We start from the raw sequence: 23,855 nt of genomic DNA on the forward strand, positions 1-23,855 counted from the left end.
CTAGAGAGAGAATTCCAAGATAGCTCCTGGGCTGGCAGCTCCTTTGCTCTGCATCTCTATCCTCGGTCATGCGTTGCCATCCTTTTCCCTTTCTCCCCCAGTCTCCTCTTTTCTACTGTTGTTCCCCTGGCTCTAATAGTGGATGCATTTATGTCCAAACTACAAGTTCAAGCTGCACATTTAAAGTTAGCTGTGCAGAGTCTAATGTCCATCCCCCTAACCCAGCTTGTTCTTGGTTTTCACTGTGCTCCTTTCAACTACTGGAACTCTGCCCAAATTCAACTTCCCAACTCCTAGATTCCTTTGCCATTAGGATTACACTGCTCTACTGGACTACAATATAAGACTCAATCACTGTGACTCTGCTGTGCTACTCAGTTGCTTCAAGTTTTACGGTAACTTTAACTATCCCCACCTTTAGGTAACTTTACCTATCACAACCCAACCTCCACCTGCTGCTGTTACCTGCTGAGCTTCTGACTGTACTTCAGTGCACTGCTGGTTTCTCAGGTTTATTTGGCTGCTGTGGGCCCTGGCCAGAAATCTACTACTCCTGGGCCAAAGTCCATTTCTCCATAGCGACTTCCAACTTTACTGCCATTTTCTACAGACTGTATTTTCTGCTGGGTTGTCTCAATTCTAGTATCTGGCCTGCTGCTGTGTATTTAGTTTTGTGCTCCTTCTGGGAAGTTTTCAGCTGGTTCCTATCCTGCTCTGGATTCTGTTCCACTGCTGCCGAATGACCTTTGCTCTATCGCTTTCCGCCTGGTTCCCATTTTCACTGACTCCATCCATCCCTTTGCTGTTATACTGGATCCGTTGGTGTGCAATACTAATTACCGAGGCCACTACTCATGGAAATTTACGGCACAGAAGAAGGCCATTCGACCCATCGTGTCTGTGCCAGCCGAAAAAGAGCTATCCAGCCTAATCCCACTTTCCATCTCTTGGTCCAAAGCCTTGTAAGTTACGGCCCTTCAAGTACACATCCAAGGACTTTTTAAATGTGATGAGCATTGCTGCCTCTACCACCCTTTCAGGCAATGAGTTCCAGACCCCCACCACACTCTGGGTGAAAAAAGTTCTCAACTCCCCTCTAATCCTACCAATTATTTTAAATCTATGCCCCCTTGGTTATTGACCTCTCTGCTAGGGGATATAGGTCCTTCCTATCCACTCTATCGCAGTCCATCATAATTTTATACACCTCAATCAAGTCTCCCCTCAGCCTCCTCTGTTCCAAAGAAAACAACCCCAACCTACCCAATCTTTCCTCATAGCTAAAATTCTCCAGTCTTGGCAACATCCTCGTAAATTTCCTCTGTACCCTCTCTAGTGCAATCACATATTTCCTGTATTGTGATGACCAGAACTGTACACAGTACTCTAGCTGTGGCCTAACTAGTGTTTTATACAGTGCAAGCATAACCTCCCTGCTCTTGTATTCTGTGCCTCGGCTAATAAAGGAAAGTATTCCGCATGCCTCCTTAACCATCTTATCTACCTGTCCTGCGACCTTCAGGGATCTGTGGACATGCACGCTAAGGTCCCACTGTTCCTCTACACTTCTCAGCATCCTACCATTTATTGTGTATTCCTTTGCTTATTAGCCCTCCCCAAATGCATTACCTCACACTTCTCTGGATTGAATTCCATTTGCCACTTTTCTACCCAACTGATCAGTCCATTGATATCTTCCTGCAGTCTACAGCTTTCTTCCTCACTATTAACCACACGGCCAATTTTTGTATCATCTGCAAACTTATTAATCATGCCCCTTACATTGAAGTCTAAATCATTGATATATACCACAAAAAGCAAGGGATCTAGTACTGAGGCCTGTGGAATCCCACTGGAAACAGCCTTCCATTCACTCATCTCCGGTGTACCCCTAGATCAACTATGCTGGCTGACGGTAGATTCTACACACCTCCTTGGCTCTCCATTTTCCATGGAAATACTTCTACAAATGCATCCACTGAAACTCTGTCCCCCTAACATCTCCTGTACTCTCTCGCCTTCCACACCTGTCTCCGAAGCTGGGCATCAGTTCGTCAGTGCTTCAAGGTGACTCCACAAGTCAACTTCATCCCAGCACAGGACCTCTGAATGACTTTGTTTTTTTTTTCTTGTCTCCTACCTATTACTTCATTTACAAATAGAACATATATATCCTAATCTTTGCCATGCCTATGTAACTTGAGTGTCCGTGTCCATCGTTTGGCTGCCACTCCGGACCCGAGATCATTACTTCTATCTCAATTTTCTTCTCTTTACCCCTCTTGGGCTCTTCTCTCTCGTTTCCTCGCTGTCCTGTTACCCAGTCAGGCCTCCTTTAATATTTTCCCCTTTTGGGTACTTTGTCCCAAAAATTACTACCCCAACCCTTCACTATTCCTCAACCTTCCTCCTCTCCTGTCGCTGTCCCATGCTTGACTCCCTCTTGGATAAGCCCATAGCTTCCCTCTGCCTTCACTGGAATGCCCTCCCCAAACCTCTTCATCTCTCTCTCCTCCTTTAAGGCAGTGCTTAAAACCTCTTTGATCAGGCGTTTGGCCACCTGTCCTAATATTTCCTCCTTTGACTTGGAGTCAATTTGCTAATTACGCTCCTATGAAGGGCTTTTGGATGTTTTACTACATTAAAAGGGGCTATATATATGCAAGTTATTGTTATCGCTGGATTGCCATGCAAAATAAAAAAAATTGCAATTAATAAGATAGTCCTACAAGCAATTAAAAAAATACTGATAAGTACTCATCATGTGCCTGTCTAAGGTATTATCACCATATCTGGAAATCCTTTCAGGAAAAAGCTTTGTGAATCAAATACAAGAGTTTAAAAAAATTTAAGTACAAACATTCAGAAAGACAGAAGTTAAGAAACATAGAAGATAGGAGAAGGAGTAGGCCATTCGGCCCTTCGAGACTGCTCCGCCATTCAACGAGATCATGGCTGATCATCCAAACCCTAGCACCCGGTCCCTACACGGACAGCCATCCCACCCAAGCCCTATCCCTGTAACCCCGTAACCCCACGTATTTAATCCCCCCTAACACTAAGGGCCAATTTTTATCATGGCCAATCAACCTAACCCGCACATCTTTGGACTGTGGGAGGAAACCGGAGCACCCGGAGAAAACCCACGCAAACACGGGGAGAATGTGCAAACTCCACACAGACAGTCACCCGAGGCCGGATTTGAACCCGGGTCCCTGGCGCTGTGAGGCAACAGTGCTAACCACTAGGCCACCGTTGGCCAGAGAAAATTGATAGCAGGTCGACAAGTTCAAGAACTCCAGCAACCAGTGATAAGCAGATAATTCAGTGCATCACAGGTATGCAAGAGTTCCTGAGAATAAAAGCAAGGTTAGCGCTACCAAGAGAGAACAGGTGTCAGAAGAAGGCCAAACTATTACCACGACAGATGGAGATTCACATCGATTCCCTGGAGGTGAACCCAGCATCCCAGATGGAGGGAAGACCATCAACCCTATTACATCAACTCAAGAGAGCTTGTATGAAATCCAAAAATATTTGCCAAAGCTACAAGCTTATCAGCAATAAACTGAATTAACAAGACTTTGGATATAACTATTCAAAGCTGTTAACTTGTCAGGTATACATAAAGTCTTGTCTAAACTAACCTTGTTGACTTTACGTCAATCTTGGACAATGAACATAATGCCAGTAGAGCTCAGCTGATGGCAAGTTACTGTGATGCACCTAAATTGCCTTTGTAGCCTCATATAAAAAGTAACAATGCTCAAATTAATAAGAAATATTATTTATGATTTCATGATCTGACTTTGGTGACTTTTATAAGAGATTAACTCACTCAGCATTTTCTGTTTTTATTTCAGATTTCCAGCATCCGCAGTATTTTGCTTTTGTATTAACTCACTCAGAAGTTTATATGTATCCTAAAATGGGGTTGGTGGTGTAAATGTTAATATAATTTGGCCTTTAAGATTATGAAGAATTATAATTAGCGATAAATTGTTGTGATATGGTAATACAAGATAAATCACAAAAAGAATTGAGACAGAATTTTTTTTTAAACTACAGGGGGATCCCCTGCCACAAATCATTGTTTAAAAAGGAATTGGATTAGTTGCTTGAAAAAGAGAAGTATTAAAAGGCCACTAAGAGCAAGGAGTGGGATTTGACTAGTTGACTCATGAGAGCATCTTAAAAGGGAGAAAATCTTCCACAATTTTTCCCCAGGAATATTGTAATAGCTTGGCCAATTCTGAGCAAGAACTGAAGCACAGTTTCATTCGTTAACCAGAGGATCAGTACTGAATGAAAAGTCATGTAAGCTCAGTCAATAATGGGGAGGGGCATCAAGAATCCCAGATCAATGGGACCATAGTTTTGGACAGGAATGCTTGATGGAAAATTAAACAGCAGACAATGACATAAATGCACAAAAAAGTCTAAAATAAACATTTTGAAAATATATGTGGAAACCCATTTTAGATCCTTTTTTGTGCATTTTTGGAAGAAATTGCTCTAATGTCACATCAGCATACCAGGAAGTATGACACCACCATGACATGCTTCCAGGTTGCCCCATTTCCAAAATCACAATAAACTAGATATTTGGAGTATAACTTGGTTCCTCTCAATTGTTGACTAATTTTTCTATCAACTACCTCTTACTTTCCTGCTACCTGGTTAGTTCCTGCCTGCTACCTGATGGGGTTCTGCCTGCCTCCTGGTTCCTTAATGCCTGCTGCCTCCAATTGCGTCTTAATGCTTTGAGGGGCACAGTTTCTGGAAGAGGGAAGGTGAGTATATCATTTTTGTACATTTCCATTAGCAACTACAGTACTATAAATAATCACTACTAGATTATTTTTAGAAAAAAGATCTCAAATAGCCAGCTGTCACTTGTACGATAATTCCAGGGAGCGGTAGCATAGTGGTTATGTTACTGGACTAATAATCCAGAGATGCAAGTTCCAATCCCACCATGGCAGCTGTGGAATTTAAATTCAGTTAATTAAATAAATCTGGAATAAAAAGCTAGCATCAGTGACAGTCTTGGAAACGGTGGCTTGATGTTCGGTGGTGGGGTCATGGTCCAGGCGGAGGTAGGAGGTGGTGTCGGAGAGTTGGCGTTCAGCTTCCGCTAGATAGAGGACGGTTCGCCAAACAACAACAGCACCACCCTCGTCAGCGGGTTTAATGACAATGTCGGGGTTGGATCGGAGAGAATGGAGTGCTGCAAGTTCAGAGGAAGGTAGGTTGGAGTGAGTGAGGGGAGCAGAGAAATGGAGACGGCCGATGTCACGCCGGCAGTTTACAATGAAAAGATCTAAAGAGGGTAAGAGGCCAGAGGGAGGGGTCCAGGTGGAACGAGAATTCTGAAAGCGGGAGAAAGGGTCAGCCGTGCAGGGGGAAGACTCCTGGCCAAAGAAGTGGGCACGGAGACGAAGGCGGCGGAAAAAGAGCTCAGCATCGTACCGAGCTCGAAATTCATTGGGGGGGGGGGGGGCGGTAAGGGGATGAAGCTCAGGCCTTTGCTAAGGACTGATAGTTCAGGATCAGAGAGGGAAGGTCAGAGGGGACAGTGAAAATGCGGCAGGGGGTGAGATTGGGAGAAGGGATGGGGTCAGAGGAAGGTGAAGGGGAAGGAGGTTTCGGAGGGGCGTTGGTGTCCAAGAGTTGTTGAAGCTTACGATCGTTGACACCTGAAAGGAAGAAAAAAAGTTTTTTGTTAAAGCGCCGGATGAGACGAAGGATGAAATGGAACTGCAGACCAGGACAGCTTTGAGATAGAGTGAGTCGGTGCTGCTGAAGAGAGAGGTCGAGGGTGTGCATGTGGCATCGCATGGCATTCAGTGTGGATCTCAGGATACGGCGAGAGCAGTGGTTCAAGGAACGCTGAATATCTTGGAGATATCTGTAGTCCTGGGTGGATCCAAAACACGAAGGGTGGAATTTCAGTTGGAATCCACATGGAGTAAGTCGGAGCCGGAGACAGTTGCTGAGGAAAGATATGTGGCTGTGAAAGCGAGTTTTGGTAGATACCTGATCAAACACGAGAAGGGAGACAGAAAGCAATGAAGATGAACAAGGTAAAAAAGAGACAAACGGAACTCCTGTCGGAGAGAAGAGCAGAACTTCTTCAAGGTGGGCATTCCTGGAGAGATGTGAAAACTGCCTGCTGATCAGAGAGCTTAAGCAATGATTTATGACCTGAGTGAGCAAGGTGCAGGAACTTGCAAGGGCAGACAAATGTGAGGGGATTTTTGAAGGTGGGTGGATAGTATTAGATTCAGCAAGTCATTTCAGGTTAAGTGATATGGCCAGGATGCTGCAGGTTATGGGTAACCTGCATCGCTAAACAACTGTTAGATACACAGCTTCCCTGCTTCTTTCCTCCAAGCTATGGCAACTAGCTAAAATCCACCTGCCTTTCTGTGAAGATCTGTTTGGTTGATTCAATCCACTCAGGCGGTTTGCAATTCACTTCTTTTTGTAGTTCTCAACCTGTTGCCAAGGCTTGCTGGAAAATCTTACCTACCAGTCTCATCCAAAAAAATAACAGGCTGTCATAAAATCTACTCCTGATAATTCAAGTCTTTGTTTGTACCAAAATATTTAGCATTATCCAAGATTTTGAATTACGTAACAAACAAGAAAGTAGGAATTTAGTGCTAAAATTCAAATTAAGAGATAATTTTAACTAAGCAACTTTGAATTAAGAGTAGACTGTATTTGTAACTGAACCAATCATGAAGTTTGCATATATTTGAAAATTGTGTGTTAGACACTCCTCTCAAACTTGTTACCATGAAGATTATAAAACCAGCTTCACAACATATGTAACTGAATAGGTTGAGGCCATCAGTGGCTTTAAAAAAATTACTGCATTGTCGCTGAAGGTCAGAGTATATGGATTTGAGGGGCAAGTAGCAGAATGGATAGCAAGCTGGCTTTAAAACAGAAAAGAGAGAGATGGGGTTAAAGATATTTACTCAGACGGGTGGTAGGAGGGAAGTGGTGTACCATAGGGATCGGTGCGGAGACCACTATTGTTCACCATTTACATAAATGATTTGGACTCGGTAATAAGAAGTACAATTTCAAAATTTACGGATGACATTAAATTGAGGGATATAGTTAATACTAAGGAAAACTCGACAAAATACAAGACGTTAATAAACTTGCGGAATGGGCAAATTAATTTCAATATAGGCAAGTGTGAGGTGGTACATTTTGGTAGGAGGAATAAGGAGGTCACATACTCTTTGGAAAATAAGAGTCTAAAGGGGTAGAGGAGCATAGGGATCAAGGGATACACATTCACAAAGCAAGTTAACAAGGCCATAAAAAGTGCAAAGCACTGGGGTTCATTTTTAGAGGAATAGAACTGAAATGCAGAGAAGTTATGCAAATCTTATATTGAACCTTGGTTAGACCACACTTGGAATACTGTGCACAGTTCTGGTCTCCATATTACAAAAAGGATATAGAGGGACTGGCAAAGGTGCAAAAAAGATTTACAAGGATTATACCAGAACTGAGAGATTGTAACTACCTCTTTTCTCTAGCAAAGAGAAAGCTGAAGGGTGACCTAATAGAGGTCTTTAAAATTATGAAGGTGTATGATAGGGTAGACGTATAGAAGATGTTTCCACTTGTGGGGGAGTCCAAAACTAGGGGTCATAAATATAAGATAGTCACCAATAAATCCAATAATGAATGTAGGAGAAACTTCTTTACTCAGAGAATGGAACTCGCTACATAAGGAGTAGTTGAGGTGAATAACATAGATGCATTGATGGGGAAACTAGATAAGGACATGAGGGAGAAAGGAATAGAAGGATATGCTGATAGGGTTAGATGAAATAGGGTGGGAGGAGGCGCGTGTGAATCATATACACTGGCATGGACCAGTTGGGCCGAATAGCCTGATTCTGTGGTGTACATTCTATGCAATAAAAAGGCCAATAACATTGTGGGTTTTATAAATAGGAACATGGAATAGAAGAGCAAAGAGGTAATGATAAATGCATGCAAGGCAACAACTAGACCACAGTTAAGAGTACGGTGTGCAGTTTTGGACACCCCCTTACAGGAAGTACTTCAAAGCCATTTGAGAGTGTACAGCAGAGATTCGCCATCACATTACTAGATATAAGAAACTATAGTTATGAGGAGAGACTGGAGATACTGGGTCAATTTCCACTGGAGCATAGAAGATTTAACATAGGTTTTTAAATTTTGAAAGGGTGAAGAGAAAGATTATTTCCCCCAGTGTGGAGTCACTGATGTGGTAACCAATTTGAAACAGTCACTAAGAGAATGAGGAGAAGGGTTAGGAGGAATTTCTTTATGTGGAGTGTTGTTAGAGTATGGAATGCTTTGTCACAAGGCAAAGTTGAGGCAGACGCTATTGTACCTTTAAAAGGGAAAAACAGATAAACATTTGAAGAGGCAGATACAGGGCAATGGAAAGAGAGCAGGGCAATGGATTAATTATAGATTGCTCTAGTAAAGATCCGGAAAAGACATGATGGGCTGAATTGCCTTCTTCCATACAGTAAATCTTTATAGTTCCATGGGTCTTCAGATATATAGCCAAAAAGCTAGAGCACAAATCCCAGAATGTGATAATGTCTGTACAAGGCACTGCTCAGACCACACCTGAAACACTGTGCTCAAGTTTTGTTGGCATACTGCAGCAAGGATTTCCAGGCACTGGAGAAAGAGGGCAACCACACTGATGCTTAGCTTAAGGCATTTGAGCTATGAAGAGAGCCTGGGATTGTTTATTCTGAAGAGAAGGCTTAGTGGAGATAATATTCACAATTCTCAAGGGAATATATGGATTGAAACCCACCAACATTGCCACAAACTCCAAAATCAGGGGGCTTGCTCAGAAGTGCGAGAGAGATAATGTGCACAGTTTATACTGCAATATTTTATGCAGAGGATCGTGAATGTGTGGAATGGTAAAGGTTTGATTGACAGCTATATCTGCTTTGAATATTTGAGTCTGGTTCAAGAGGAGGCAGGACAAAATTCTTTGACAGACGGCTCTAATCAGCAACTACCAGGTTGTAGGTTTAAATCTAGGAAGCTCACTAGTCAGTCTGAAGCCATCAGGCATAAAAGCTAGTCAATAGCAAGTAGTGATTTAGGAAGTAAGTAACTGCATTTGAGATCAGTCTTCTGTTGAGGTTTAGCGCAGGAGATGCATCTTTGTTGTTTTTGATACTGATTAGTATAGAAAAGTTTTTTTGTAACTATATTGTTTATACTAAGTAGTGGTCTTCTACATGTTTTATATTCAATAAATGTTTCTAATGGCGCATAACCCAAATTATACTCTGAAAGAAACAAATTGCCAAAGTCAAGGAGATCATGTGACAGCATGTGATATATCCAGTAAGTCAGAGTACAGTGATAAAGGTTCTCCGTTTAGCTCTCGAGTCTTGCTACACATGCCTCATTATTGGGCAGGTTACAGCACATTCCAGTTCATAGGGGACGGGAGCTCAGTATAAACGAGTGACCAGTGACACTGAACTCAAGGAAATAACTAGTATAAAAACTTAGAGCTATTAGTTTATGGGGCCAGCTGAATGTACTGCGTAGTCTTTTCCAGTACTGTACTTTCCTATGTCCCTAATGCTAAAGGATATTTTGATTAGACATCAATTAGAGCCTGGATAAAATAATTGGATCAAATTACAGATTAAAAGAAAATAAACTAAAAAGGACTATACCTTTCTTGTTTAGTGGTCGTTTTCTTACACAAACACATATTCTTTGTTCATCGATCTAAAAGGAAAACAAAGTTTTAGATGCAGCACAGGCCATTCTAATAATGCATGCTTCCAGGCCATTAAATCAAACTTGTAGACTTAACCAGTGCAGTCACTTAGAACCACTTCTACATAAAACCTTCAGTAGCCCCACTGGTGCATAAAATATAACTGCAGCCATCTTCTGTAACACTGCGTAAAATTATTGCGAAGCTACAGGACATCTCTTAAGATTTGAATGCTACCAAAAACAGGCATTTAAAAAAATGTATATATAAATTTATGGCTCTTTATACCCCAACAGGAGGCTACATTACAGCACTCATTCAGGATACCTAGACACTGATCAATACACAATCATATGATCAAATGGTTATATACATACTATATGAAAGTACAAACTGAAGCATATAAAGCAAGTCTTTAAGTAAGCATTTCACTCTGAAGTACCAAACTGCCTTTGCACAACTCAGACAGACATTATCACTTACTAAGTGATTTGGTAACTGTAGAAAGTTATAAATATCTGTTACTTTTTGATATCATAAAAACACACACTGCTTTAGGTATACCATGCAACTTTCTCCAACATAAAATACACACTTAAAAAAAACTTTGAATAATATTTAACCATTAAAATTTGTACAAAAACTGAAATCAAATCACAATGAATTCTCGGAGCCTGTAGTAAAATGCACAAACAACCCACTTGCTTAAACTTGTAACTTACTGGATCAGCAGCTGTAAGAGGTCTGTAGTCAAGACTTGATCTAAATTCTCTTATCATGCACATAATTTCCCAGTTTGGGTTTGTAGAATCAACGTCCTGTTATATTAAACACACAATTACTGAAGTGGTCATACACAATAACTAGATTATAACCAAGTAAAGGGAAAATATTTGCATTAATAATCCTGGTTTTCCAAATCATTTGCTTCAATACCTGAAAGTCAAAATATAGGTAACATTTTCCAGAAAAACATTTGCAAAAAGTGAATTCAATAAACCCTTTAAGGTATTGGAGTGACAAATTATTGTCGAACAGACCATTTACACCCCAACAGCTCTCAACATTAATAAAAACAAAAATGCTGGATATACTCAGATCAGGCAGCATCTATGGAGAGAGAAATAAAGTTAACGTTTCAGGTCAAGGTCATCAACCTGAAACAAATCTTTCCACAGATGCTGCCTGACCTGTTGAGTATTTCTAGCATTTCTGTTTTTATTTCAGATTTCCAGCTTCTGCAGTATTTTGCTTTTGTATTAGCTCTCAACATTACCTGCTTTGAAAGGAGCCAAAGCTATTGAGAAAAGACTGCATCAATTTGGCAATATGCTGTGGAATTAGAATCACAAGAGCAGAGAGTACTCATTTTGGGGGAACAAAAAAATACTCCATCTCATTCACTCTTCTCACAGCAGCAAGTCATTGGTTTGATTTTAGGGGTACCAAAAGTCTTATGCTATGTTACCCAGATTGACATTCTTTGCACATTCCTGGACAGCATATATTGGCATTGGGTGAGAGCCTGTAGAACATCACAGCAAATTACACGCACAACACTTCCAGCTGGCTATCTGACTATAATCAAAAGTGGGACCAAGGCCATTTTCCTCCTGTCCTATATCAGGGACAATGTGGCCAATCATGGTGTTCTATTGCTACCCAATCGAGATCAGCTAACTCAAGAGACCAGGGATTGAACCTGGAATTTTCTTGGTTTGTATAGCTCAGGACCACTATTCACTGTTAAGACATTATGGGGGAGAAATTGGGTTGAGCCGCAAACGGGATGCCGAGCTCGCCTGGGCGCCAGATTTTGCGCTGCGATCGGAGCAGCAACGATCGCCGGAAATTCAGCTTGAGCGCCCCAAGAGGGACACGGGGCGAGGCTCGAGGCGCTCCGCGTCCCTCTTAGGGCGCTGAAACTGAATATCGCAGCGCAACGTGCCACAGCGCCACACGCTGCAGCACAGCGCGCTGCGGTACTGCAGGCCTTCCTCCCATTCTTAAGGGGTGGGGCCTGCACCAGCGCGATGAGCGATCGCGAGTGCCGGCAAAAGAGCCCGGCACCGAGATGAAGTGCCGGGCTCTCGGAAAACAGCCGGCAATGCCGCGGGAGGAGAACAGGAGGCCGGGGACGGAGGTGCTGGCAGGCGGCCGCCGAAAAAAACGGCCGCCCCGCACCTCCACCTTAATTTGCGCCACTGCCGCCACAGGTAGGCCCCGTGAACCGGGCGCAATTAGCGAGCGGCGCTACAGAGGCAGTCGCTGCCAAATATCGTGATCGGGGCGCTGCGCACACCGATGACGTCATCGGTGGTGGCGCAGCGCAACAGGCTAATGCCGCCATTAGCGCCCCAGCTAAATATCGCGGGAGGCGTGGCCAGTGGCGCTAAAGCCACTGAGTGCCCTCTTTAGGCGTTAACTGGTGGCGCAGCCCACCGAATTTCTCCCCCTATATAACATGGTTTAACAACATCAACTGAATTCTGGATATGCAGATCATATGAATCTTGTGATTCCTAGCCATTTTCCCATTACTTTTACTAACATCCAATGGTAGAACATAGACATTTTCCACTCTCATCCAGAGTCAGAAGTGGTACGAAGGGCTACGGTACTTCCCTGGTGGCAGAGAAAAATTCCAAGAGATTGCATGAGCAACGCAACATCTTTTACCATCTGAATACAGTCAGTGTTGCCAATAACTAGGAGTAGGTTGCTAATCACTTGGTGCATAAGTAACTCAATATGGATAAAAAACACACACAAAAGTAAGACCTACCAGAGTTGAAGCTGAATGTAGGTGTGAAAAGAGAAAAGCATTTTGTACAATAAATACAAACCTGAGCCTTTTTTTCCCTCATCTCTTGTTGCTGTATTCGTCGCTTTTCACGTTTTTCCTGGAGTTTTTCAACTTCTTTGACACAATTTGATTTTCTGCGCGCTGAAAGAGTCATTTGTCAGCACAGTACATATGTATTTGGTCAGTCATGTGGAGATCAATTGGCTGAAGTTATTCAGAGCACTATAAACAGTGCAATTTTGTTGACTTTAAAATTCAACTCTAGATACTAAGAAAAACACATACTAAGAAATTGCTTAATCAATTATGAAAATAGATACTCATGGTTCAACATACTTTATGATTCCCAGAGTACACCAACAGGAAGTATGAGCACAGCCAGCTTCTGTGCCTCAAAACATGAATAATTTATGTAACTAGGAGGGTTGAAGAAAAATTAATCTGTGTATAACTAAGGCTGTGCATCACAGAGTAGCAGGATAAACGTTTCTGTCCATGCAGCTAGTTTCTAACTTAAACAGTACAGAAGAAACAAACTAACAAAAACAAGAACTAGAGCAAAACTATTAGTTAGTTCAGGTCATTCTTTTATATCTCCTAGATTTTCTACCTTGACTAGTAGGAACTGTGACCAATACGTGGAGAAAAATTATTTGAAAAATAACATTTCAAGGCATTAATTTAGTCTCAGGGTTATATAACAGTTATAAACTATTCCAGCTTTGGTCGGAGTTTGGCCAGTATACACCCTAGTTGCACATTGCCAGCAAAGAGGGCCTTTGCTGAAATCACTAACATCATCAGGGATTTTGTTAGTCAATTCCCTTATTGGGCCGGATTTTGCGATAAGAATAACTGTAAGGCTAACCGCGCTCACCGTTATAACGGGCTAAATCGGACAGCAACTTCTGGCACCCGCACATGCGCAGTTAAACGCGCAAATCCGGAAGTTGCCATCAGAGTTACAGCTCTCCTCCACAGGGTGCGCTGTTACAGTCCTCGCTGATGGACTTGGCACTGAAATGAATGCAACGGCCTGAACTTGGGATACTTACCCATTAGTTTCGCACTAAAGACGGCTGAAAAAGTCAAGACTGGTACATTCAGCAGTAAGTGAGTTTTTAATGGTGTGATAAGTGATAATTACTGTTGAACAACCTCTGTGGCCCTGAAAAGTATGGAGTCTTATTCCATCAGAAGAAAATAATTTTTTAAAACTTTTTTCTGTCTCTTTTATCTTTCTTCCTTAATCCAATCTGTATTTCCCAATCTTTATATCAACTAATTTATATTTCCTCGTTTAAACTCTGCATGTCTCTGAGGATTCTTCAATCTGATTGGTTGAAGAGCCTCATTTTTTGTTTTGCTTACAGACGTCACAGATCCCTTGTAGAGGGCGCCACACTGAATCAGATGCTAGATTACAGCAAGTATGTGTTCGAAAGCCCCAAAAAGTTTGAGGCCAACAGTCAGTGAGGTGAATGGCAAGCACCATTCCTTCGCTACTGACCGCAAAAATCCGGGCCAATGTGGCAGTGAGGTTATACACTTTGTATCTCAACGGAATATTTCAGAGTTTGAGCAGCAACTGGCGACACTGTGGTGCATCCGTGAGGCTGAGAGCTACGTGGATAGCATGTTTCAGGAGGTGGGCACCCGGCAGCGTAAGTGTGCAGGCAGAGAGGGAATGGGTGACGGTCAGACAGACAAGGGGGACCAGGCAGGTAGTGCAGGAGTCCCCTGAGTGCATCTCACTCTCTAATCAGTACTGAATACTGCTGAGGGCGATGGTTCCTTTGGGGAGTACAGCCAGAGCCAGGTCCACGGCACCACTGGTGGCTCAGCTGTACAGGGGCAGGGGTGGAGGAGGAAGATCAGGAAAGTAATAGTTATAGGAGATTCGATAGTTAGGGAAACAGACAGGCATTTCTGTGTCCGCAGACGTGATTCGAGGACAGTATGTTGCTTCCCTGGTGCCAGGGTCAAGGATGTCACTGAGCAGCTGCAGAACATTCTGAGGGGGGCAGGTGAACAGCCAGAGGTAGTTGTCCATATCGATAGCAACAACATAGGTAGAAAGGATGAGGTCTTGCAAGCAGATTTTAGGGAGTTAGGAAAGAGATTAAAAAGAAGGACCTAAAAAGTAGTAATCTCCAGATTACTCCCAGTGCCATGAGTTAGTGAGTATAGAAATAGGAGGATAGAACAGATGAATGTGTGGCTGGAGAGATGGTGCAGGAGGGAGGGCTTCAGATTCCTGGGACATTGGGACCGGTTCTGGGGGTGGTGGGACCTGTACAGGCCGGACAGGTTGCACCTCAATAGAGCTGGGACCAATGTCCTCGCGAGCGGGTTGGCTCGTGTTGTTGGGGAGGGTTTAAACTAATTTGACAGGAGGATGGGCACCAGGATGTAGCATTAGAAAGGAGAAACAAGGTGCACAAAGGATTGGGAGAGACAGATAACACTAGAGTAAAAATTGTACGGTATTAGGTAGGGTCAGACTAAGAGAGAATACAAGAAGGTCTAAGATAAGTGCACGTGTGTAAATGCATGAAGCGTGATAACTAAGGTTGGCGAGCTGCAGGCGCAAATAGGCATATGGGAATAAGATGTCGTAGCGATAACAGAGACCTAGCTCAAAAAAGGGCAGGGTTGGGTAGTAAATATTCCTGGATACAAGGTGTTCAGGAAAGATAGGGAAGGAAAGAAAGGAGGTTGGGTGATAGTATTGATTAAGGAGAATATTACAGTGCTGGAGAGAGAGGCTGTCCTGGAGGGGTCAAGGACAGAATTTATTTGGTTACAGTTGAGAAACAAGAGGTGCCATTACACTACTAGGTGTATTCCATAGGCCGCCAACTAGTGGGAAGCATATAAAGGAGCAAATTTGCAAGGAAATTACAGAGAGATGCAAGAACTATAGAGTAGTGATAATGGGGGACTTTAACTATCCTAATATAGACTGGGATAGTAATAGTGTAAAGGGCAGAGGAGGAAGAATTTCTGAAGTGTGTTCAGGAGAACCTTCTTGATCAATAAGTTTCCGGCCCAACGAGAGCAGGGGGCAATCTAGAGTAAAAATACGTACTTGGGGGAAAGCCAATTTCAGTGGGTTGAGAATGGATCTGGCCCAGGTAAACTGGAATCAAAGATTGGCAGTCAAAACTGTAATCAAACAATGGGCTGCCTTTAAGGAGGAGATGGTTTGGGTACAGTTGAGGTACATTCCCACAAGGGGGAAAGGTAGGGAAACTAAAGTCAGAGCTCCCTGGATGACAAAAGAGATAGAGAGTAAGATGAAACAGAAAAAGGGGGCATGAGACAGATGTCAGGTTGAGAATGTAAGTGAGAACCAGGCAAATATAGAAAGTTCAGAGGGGAAGTGAAAAAGTAAATAAGTGGGGCAAAGAGAGAGAGTATGAGAATAGATTGGCAGCTAACATAAAAGGGAATCCAAAAATCTTCTATAGGCATATAAATAGAAAATGGGTAGTAAAAGGAGGGGTGGAGCCGATTTGGGACCAAACAGGAGACCTACGTATGGAGGCAGAGGGCATGGCTGAGGTACTAAATGAGTACTTTGGATCTGTCTTTACCAAGGGAAAATGCTGCCAAAGTCATACTGAAAGATACTGGATGGGATAAAAATTGATAAGGAGGAGGTACTAGAAAGGCTGGCTAAATTGATAAGGAGGAGAAACATAGAAACATAGAAGATAGGAGCAGGAGTAGGCCATTCGGCCCCTCGAGACTGCTCCGCCATTCAATGAGATCATGGCTGATCGTCCAAATTCAGTACCCTGTTCCTGCCTTCTCTCCATATCCCTTTAGCCTTAAGAAATCTATCCAACTCCTTCTTGAATATATTTAATGAATTGGCCTCTACTGTCTTCTTTGGTAGAGAATTCCACAGGTTCACCACTCTCTGGGTGAAGAAATTCCTCATCTCTGTCCTAAATGGCTTACCCCTTATCCTTAAGACTGTGACCCCAGGTTCTAGACTCCCCGACCATTGGGAACATCCTTCCTGCATCTAGTCTGTCTAGTCCTGTTATTAGAATTTTATAAGTTTCGATGAGATCCCCTCTCATTCTTCTAAACTACAGCGAGTACAAGCCCAATCGACCCAATCGCTCCTCATACGTCATTCCTGCCATCCCAGGTATCAGCCTGGTGAATCTTCGCTGCACTCCTTCCATGGCAAGAACATCCTTCCTCAGATAAGGCGACCAAAACTGCATACAATACTCAAGGTGTGGTCTCACCAAGGCCCTGTACAACTGCAGCAAGACATCCTTGTTCCTGTACTCAAACCCTCTCGCTACGAAGGCCAACATACCATTTGCCTTCTTAACCGCCTGCTGCACCTGCATGCTTACTTTCAGCGACTGGTGCACAAGGACACCCAGGTCTCGTTGCACTTCCCCTTCTCCCAATCTATTGCCATTCAGATAATAATCTGCTTTCCTGTTTTTGACACCAAAGTGGATAACCTCGCATTATATTGCATCTGCCATGCTTCTGCCCAATCACCTAACCTGTCCAAATCATACTAGAGTTTCTCGGTATCCTCCTCACAGCACACATGCCCACCCAGCTTTGTGTCATCTGCAAACTTGGAGATACTACATCTAGTTCCCTCGTCCAGATCATTAATATATATTGTCAATAGCTGGGGTCCTAGGACCGATCCCTGCGGTACCCCACTAGTCACTGCCTGCCACTCGGAAAATGAGCCGTTTATTCCAACTGTTTGCTTTCTGTCTGCCAACCAGTTCTCTATCCAAGTCAATACCTTGCCCCCAAATCCCATGTGCCTTAATTTTACACGCTAATGCGGGACCTTATCGAAAGCCTTTTGAAAATCCAAATACACCACATCCACTGGTTCTCCCGTATCTATTTTACCAGTTACATCCTCAAAAAATTCCAGTAGATTAGTCAAGCACGATTTACCTTTTGTAAATCCATGTTGACTTTGTCCGATCCTGTCACTTTTTTCCAAGTGCTCTGCTATTACATCCTTTATATAATGGACTCTAGCATTTTCCCCCACTACCGATGTCAGGCTTACCGGTCTGTAATTCCCCATTTTCTCTACCACCCTTTTTGAACAGTGGGGTAACATTAGCTACCCACCAATCCATGGGTACTGTTCCAGAGTCTATCGAATTTTGGAAGATGACCCGCAATGCATCTACTATTTCTAGGGCCACTTCCTTAAGTACCCTAGGATGTAGATTATCAGGCCCTGGGGATTTATCGGCCCTCAATCCCATCAATTTCCCCAACACCATTTCCCTACAAATACTGATTTCATTCAATTCCTCCCTGTCATTAGACCCTATGTTCCCCGACATCTTTGGGAGGTTATTTGTGTCCTCCTTTGTGAAGACAGAACCAAAGTATGTATTTAATTGGTCTGCCATTTCTTTGTTCCCCATTATAAATTCCCCCGATTCTGACTGCAAGGGACCTACGCTTGACTTCACCAATCTTTTTCTTTTCACATATCTATAAAAGCTTTTACAGTCAGTTTTTATGTTCCCAGCAGGCTTACTCTCATACTCTATTTTCCCCCTCTTAATTAATCCCTTTGTCCTCCTTTGTTGAATCCTAAACTGCTCCCAATCCTCTGGCCAATTTATATGTCCTCTCCTTGGATCTTAGGCTATCCCTAATTTCCCTTGTTAGCCATGGTTGAGTCACCTTTTTTGTTTTATTTTTATGCCAAATTGGGATGAACAAATTCATCCATGCGATCTTTGAATGTTTGCCATTGCCTATCCACTGTCAACCCTTTGAGTACCATTCCCCAATCAATCCTACCCAACTTGCACCTCATACCATCGTAGTCCCCTTTATTTAAATTCAGGACCCTAGTCTCTGAGTCAACTATTTCACTCTCCATCTTAAATGAAGAATTCTATATTATGATTGCTCTGACCCAAGGAGGTACTAGAAAGGCTGGCTAAATTGATAAGGAGGAGGTACTAGAAAGGCTGGTCGGTAGATAAGTCACCAGGACCAGATGGGATACATTCTAGGATGCTGAGGGAAGTAAAGGTGGAAATTGCAGAGGTACTGGCCATAATCTTCCAATTGTCCTTGGATACAGGGGGGTGGTGCCAGAGGACTGGAGAATTGCAAATGTTACACCCTTGTTTAAAAAAGGGTGCAAGGATAAACCCAGCAACTACAGGCCAGTCAGTTTAACCTCGGTAGTGGGGGAAGCTTTTAGTTATGCTAATCCAGGACAAAATTAACAGTCAATGGATTAATTAAGGAAAGCCAGCATGGATTTGTTAAGTTTTTTGATGAGGTAACAGAGAGGGTTGATGAGGGCAATGTGATTGATGTGGTGTACATGGACTTCGAAAAGGCGTTTGATAAAGTGCCACATAATAGGCTTTCCAGCAAAGTTGAAGCCCATGGAATAAAAGGGACAGTGGCAGCATGGATACGAAATTGGCTAAGTGACAGGAAACGGAGAGTATTGGTGAACAGTTGTTTTTCGGACTGGAGGAAGGTATACAGTGGTGTTCCCCAGGGGTCGGTACTAGGACCACTGCTTTTCTTGATATATATTAATGACTTAGACTGGGGTGTACAGGACGCTATTTCAAAATTTGCAGATGGCACCAAACTTCGAAGTATAGTGAACAGGGAGGAGGATAGTGATAGCCTTCAAGAGGACATAAAAAGGCTGCTGGAATGAGCAGACACGTGGCAGATGAAATTTAACGCAGAAAAGTGCGAAGTGATACATTTTGGTAGGAAGAACGAGGAGAGGCAATAGAAACTAAAGGGTACAATTCTAAAGTGGGTGCATGAACAGAGACACCTGGGGGTATATGTGCACAAATCATTGAAAGTGGCAAGGTCGGTCGAGAAAGCAGTTAAAAAGGCTGGAGAAGCTGGGGTTGTTCTCCTTAGAGCAGAGAAGGCTGAGAGGAGATTTGATAGAAGTGTTCAAAACCATGAGGGTTCTGGACAGAGTAGATAGAGAGAAACTGTTCACATTGGCGGAAGCATAGAGAACCAGAGGACACAGATTTAAGATGATTGGCAGAAGAACCAAAGGCGACATGAGGAAAAACTTTTTTACACAGCAAATGGTTAGGATCTGGAATTCACTGCCTGAAAGGGTGGAGGAGGCAAATTCAATTGTGACTTTCAAAAACATTTGCAGGGCTACGGGGAAGTGGGGCTAGCTGAAGTGTTCTTGCAGAGAGCCGGCACGGGCTCGACGGGCCGAATGCCCTCCTTCTGTGCTGTAACCATTCTATGATTCTAAGCCCACAACTGCATGCAGGTTGACAGGTTTTTAATGAACTCTGTCCCGATTTAACAGTTTCGAAGTTACTTAAGTTAATGTATAATTATCTCCAGTGCCACCTACAAGCATAACAGGTATTGCAAGTAAATTATAATGAAAAAGTGCCGTAAAGACAGTCGATATAGAATGCATATTAAAGTAGAATCTTTTACCTCCCATTTTTACAGTTGATCTCCTGCGGCATTGCATATGGCAAGTCAGGATATGATTACTGTCTTACCAGTCATGTTGTTGTTTCTCTCCCCTTCTGCTTTTCTTCCCTTAACTCTTTTTGCTACTCTCCATCATCTTCTGTTCTCTTTCTGTCTGTCTGTCTTTGGTTTTGCTTTCAGTTGCATGGTGCGGTATGGAAAGGAGCCACTGACTGAAGAATTAACTTTACATTTGAAGGCTGTGGGGAAAATGTGGCCTTCAGTAGCTCCCTTCCCATACTTCTTTCACCTGTTCATTCCGATTAGTCTTATATCCCTTCACCTTTCCACTACCTCTTCCTTCCACCACCTCAATCCCATCACTACCTTTGAGCTACCCGCTCAACACCTGTAGCTTGCCCTTTCGCTTGGTCCGCTATCACTCACTTCCATCAATTCCCCTCCCCCCACCCACATCTGCTCCACTCAAAAGGGGGTGGTCAGAGGCCTTCTCACCCTCAACTTGTTTCCCTCCTCCCCATCCCTTCCTACTCATTGCCCTTCAGAGGCTTTATCTGTTTTCAAAGTTCAACTTGTTTTTTGTGAAGTCAAGTTAGAATGAGAAAAGACAATGCCTGCCTGCGTTTCATAGGTGTTACGAATTAGAATCGGTCTCATGTGTAGGCCATTAACATTGACCTTTTCTGTCAAAACACAAATGAGATAATAATTAGTTGGCGTCAAAATTTAACTGCAATTTACTTTTCTCATCCTTGTTTTCAAATCCCTCCATGGCCCCATCCCTCCCCATCTCTAAGCTCCTCCAGCCCTACAAGACAATTCATATGTTATTGTGGTATTTATTTTTATAAATTTTAGTTAAACCCTTTAGAAATTTCATTTACTGAGGAAAAAATGGCAGATAAAAAATTCAGAAAGCATTTGAGAATTGTTGGAACCCAGTGGCCAGATTGTACAGAATAATGAGTTTACATAGGCATTTTTAATTATAAATGTGGACACAAGAATTTATCATGGAAAATATATAAAAATAAGAAGTGTGCATGGGTACTGAATTACAGCCATGCAGCATAGTCCAATTATCCTCCACCCTATAACCTGCTTCACCTTCACTTGGTCTCGACTCCCAGAGTGCAATGCCACAGGACATCAACTAGTGCATTTTACTTAAGACACACACACACACTCAATTATGGCCCAGAATTTGTGGTCAGCAGCGAAGCGACTGCACTCACCGCTGACCTCGAAGAAAGCTGCCCACAAATGTTAGTTTGAATCTGGTGCCAAATCAAGTGTTCAGTGGCAGTGATGTCATCAAGCAGGCTAAGCCGCCAACCACTTGGAAGAATTCTCACAGCAAACCAGGAAGCAAAATGCACAGATTATAATATACTTTCTATAAATTTTACAGAGCGAAATAAAGATTGGGACATACACATAGGATTAAGATAGAAGCTGTAATATCAAACATTTTTTAAAAATATTTTAAAAACCGTGTAATTTTTATCATAGTAATGGAAAAATTTGACATGCCACAAGTATAAAATTAGTTTTTTAGGGCCAGAACGGTTGTTCAGCAGTCAATACACTGTTAAAAATCCAGTTACACCCCTTTCAACAAGGCAACTTTTTCAGGGGGAAGGGGGAAAGAGAGAGGTTAACAGCGATATTCCAGCAGAATAGGGGATGATTTGAATTAATTGCCGGCTCCAGGAAGTTCCACAGCGCAACCTGTGGAGGAGCAGGGAATGACTGACAGCAACTTCTGGATTTCCACGCTTATCTGCGCATGCACGGACTCCAGAAGCCGCTGTCACTTCAGAGGAGTAATGACGGCGAATGCTGACAGTTTCGCTATCATTACCATCGCAAAATCCGGGCCAACATTACACTTACATGGTGGTGCAAAATCTTTTTTTCCAGACTGGGCTGGAGAGATATCTGAAGCACTACCATTCTGATGAGTAGCTGAAGAATGCTCTGGAAGCTGACTCGGTCTTGATCGTGTTGATGCAACTGGGAGAAAGAAAACATAATTAACTACAGTTAGGGAAAATCTCTCATTGTAATAAATAAGCCACATACTTAGTACAACATAACTGCAAAACTTTCCAACTCAATTTGAAACAACCTATAGTAAGTTTGAATTACTTTGAATAAGATCTCTTCTATAATAAGACAATCAGAATCAAAATACAAATTTGTGCAAACGCATCTCAATTTACTGCCACCATTTTTTTGACGAAAAGAAAATCTGCATAACGCACATATGTAACTGGTGAGGGGGTTGCGTTGAATATACTGGATAATAGGACAATGCTTTTCAGTTTGCTACACAGGTGAAATACAAGACAGGAATTTAATCAGTCATAAACAACAAAGTCAGGACAGTTACCATTTCAGGTATTATACAGACTCGAACATACTCACAAACTATTAAAAATATATAGCTTGTTTTCTTTCAATTTGATTGAGGTTTTCTATTGCAAATTTCACTGGTGTTGTCTTTATCCAAGTCTCATGGCTTTGGGCCATGTAATGGAAGGGGATATTTTACAACATCATAAAATTTACACCTTCTGAATTTCAAGATTTAAAAAAAATGTAAATTTGGATATTAGAAAATGGTGAGTAAGCTGCAAGTGCTTTTCAGTTCAAAACAATAGCATGTTCATAATCAGAAAAATTGGTGTTTAATCAGTAATTTCAGATTGAATAAAGTACTTGAAGTGTATAACACTTACAAATGCTTTCACAAAGTAGAATAAAAGAAAGTTGACATTCATCATTATCTATACCCTCAGTGCTTCCTTCCCAAGGAACCTCCTTCATATTTAATTTCAACAAGTTTGACAATCGATTGCACATCTTCATGCATAGCCACCTCTATGATTCAATTCTTATGAGTTACAACATAGCAACACCTCCTGTCCTTACACGGTCATGTGTCAACTATCCCAAGCCTCCATTCTTGATTCCCCGTCTAGATGTTGGTCCCTCAGCATTATCCATAGGCTCATGGTGACAAAACCTAGCCCTAACTCTCCACCACCACCCTTGACTTCACGACCATTTGCACTGTCAGATTGCTGGTCTGACATGTCATGGATGAGCCAGAAGTTTCACAAACTTAACAGTAACAAGACCCAAGTCATCACTTTCGGCTCCCACCATAAAAACTCAATACCTCAAATGCTATCCTCACTCGAATTGCTCATTCAGGACTTTGTTCGACCTGAGCTGAGCTTCAAAGCCCATATCCTAACCATTACCAAGGCCACTTATTTCTAACCACTTACCCTCAGTTGCAAATCACTCCCACTGCTGCAACCTCCTGCAGCCAGTGCCTTCTGGTCATCCCCACTCAGTGGCAGGGTGTTCAGTGGCCTTGGCCCAACTCTTCCCCATAACCTCTCTGGTCTTGCTATTTCACATTCCACCTTGAAAAGCCTTCCTATTTTCAAAAGCCATCCCTTTGACTACATTTCTATTGCTTGGCATGTTTCATTCCCTCTGTAAAGAACTATGGAATAAATGTTCACTATGTTAATGACACTACACTCAAATTGCTGGGATATGAATTTTTATTTATTTTATGCAGGTAGCATGCCTTTCACAAATTCTAAAATTAAATACAATTTGCCATATTTGGTGGCATAATGGGCTGCGAGCGTTCATTGGCATTAGACTCAAATGAAAAGCAGTAAAAAAAAATTCATAAAACTGCCACAGTTTAAACACAAGACATAATGGAATACATAT

The 23,855-nt window shown here is 42.4% G+C and overlaps 1 protein-coding gene across 8 annotated transcripts in view; it reads right to left on the reverse strand.

Annotated features, from left to right (window-relative positions):
• Positions 1–23,855, reverse strand: part of LOC147123352 (kinesin-like protein KIF2A) — a 178,518-nt gene that overhangs the window by 78,707 nt on the left and 75,956 nt on the right. For 5 of the 8 annotated variants that reach the window (XR_015074287.1, XR_015074291.1, XM_085971391.1 and 2 more), the window contains exons 5-8: positions 21,990–22,109; positions 12,640–12,740; positions 10,516–10,611; positions 9,747–9,801 (exon numbers count right to left, since the gene is read on the reverse strand). Coding sequence is in view for 5 of the 8 variants with exons in the window: in XM_085971391.1 (XP_085827517.1) it covers positions 9,747–9,801; positions 10,516–10,611; positions 12,640–12,740; positions 21,990–22,109 (372 nt within the window). In the remaining 3 variants the exon portion in view is untranslated. Of the gene's footprint in view, positions 1–9,746; positions 9,802–10,515; positions 10,612–12,639; positions 12,741–21,989; positions 22,110–23,415; positions 23,548–23,855 lie in introns of all 8 variants that reach the window. The other 3 variants (XR_015074288.1, XM_085971413.1, XM_085971421.1) reach the window with 2 other exon arrangements.

This window comes from Somniosus microcephalus, chromosome 2 (genome assembly GCF_052327205.1).
Source record: "Somniosus microcephalus isolate GS21.2 chromosome 2, FLI_Smic_1.0, whole genome shotgun sequence".
Lineage (NCBI taxonomy): Eukaryota > Metazoa > Chordata > Chondrichthyes > Squaliformes > Somniosidae > Somniosus > Somniosus microcephalus.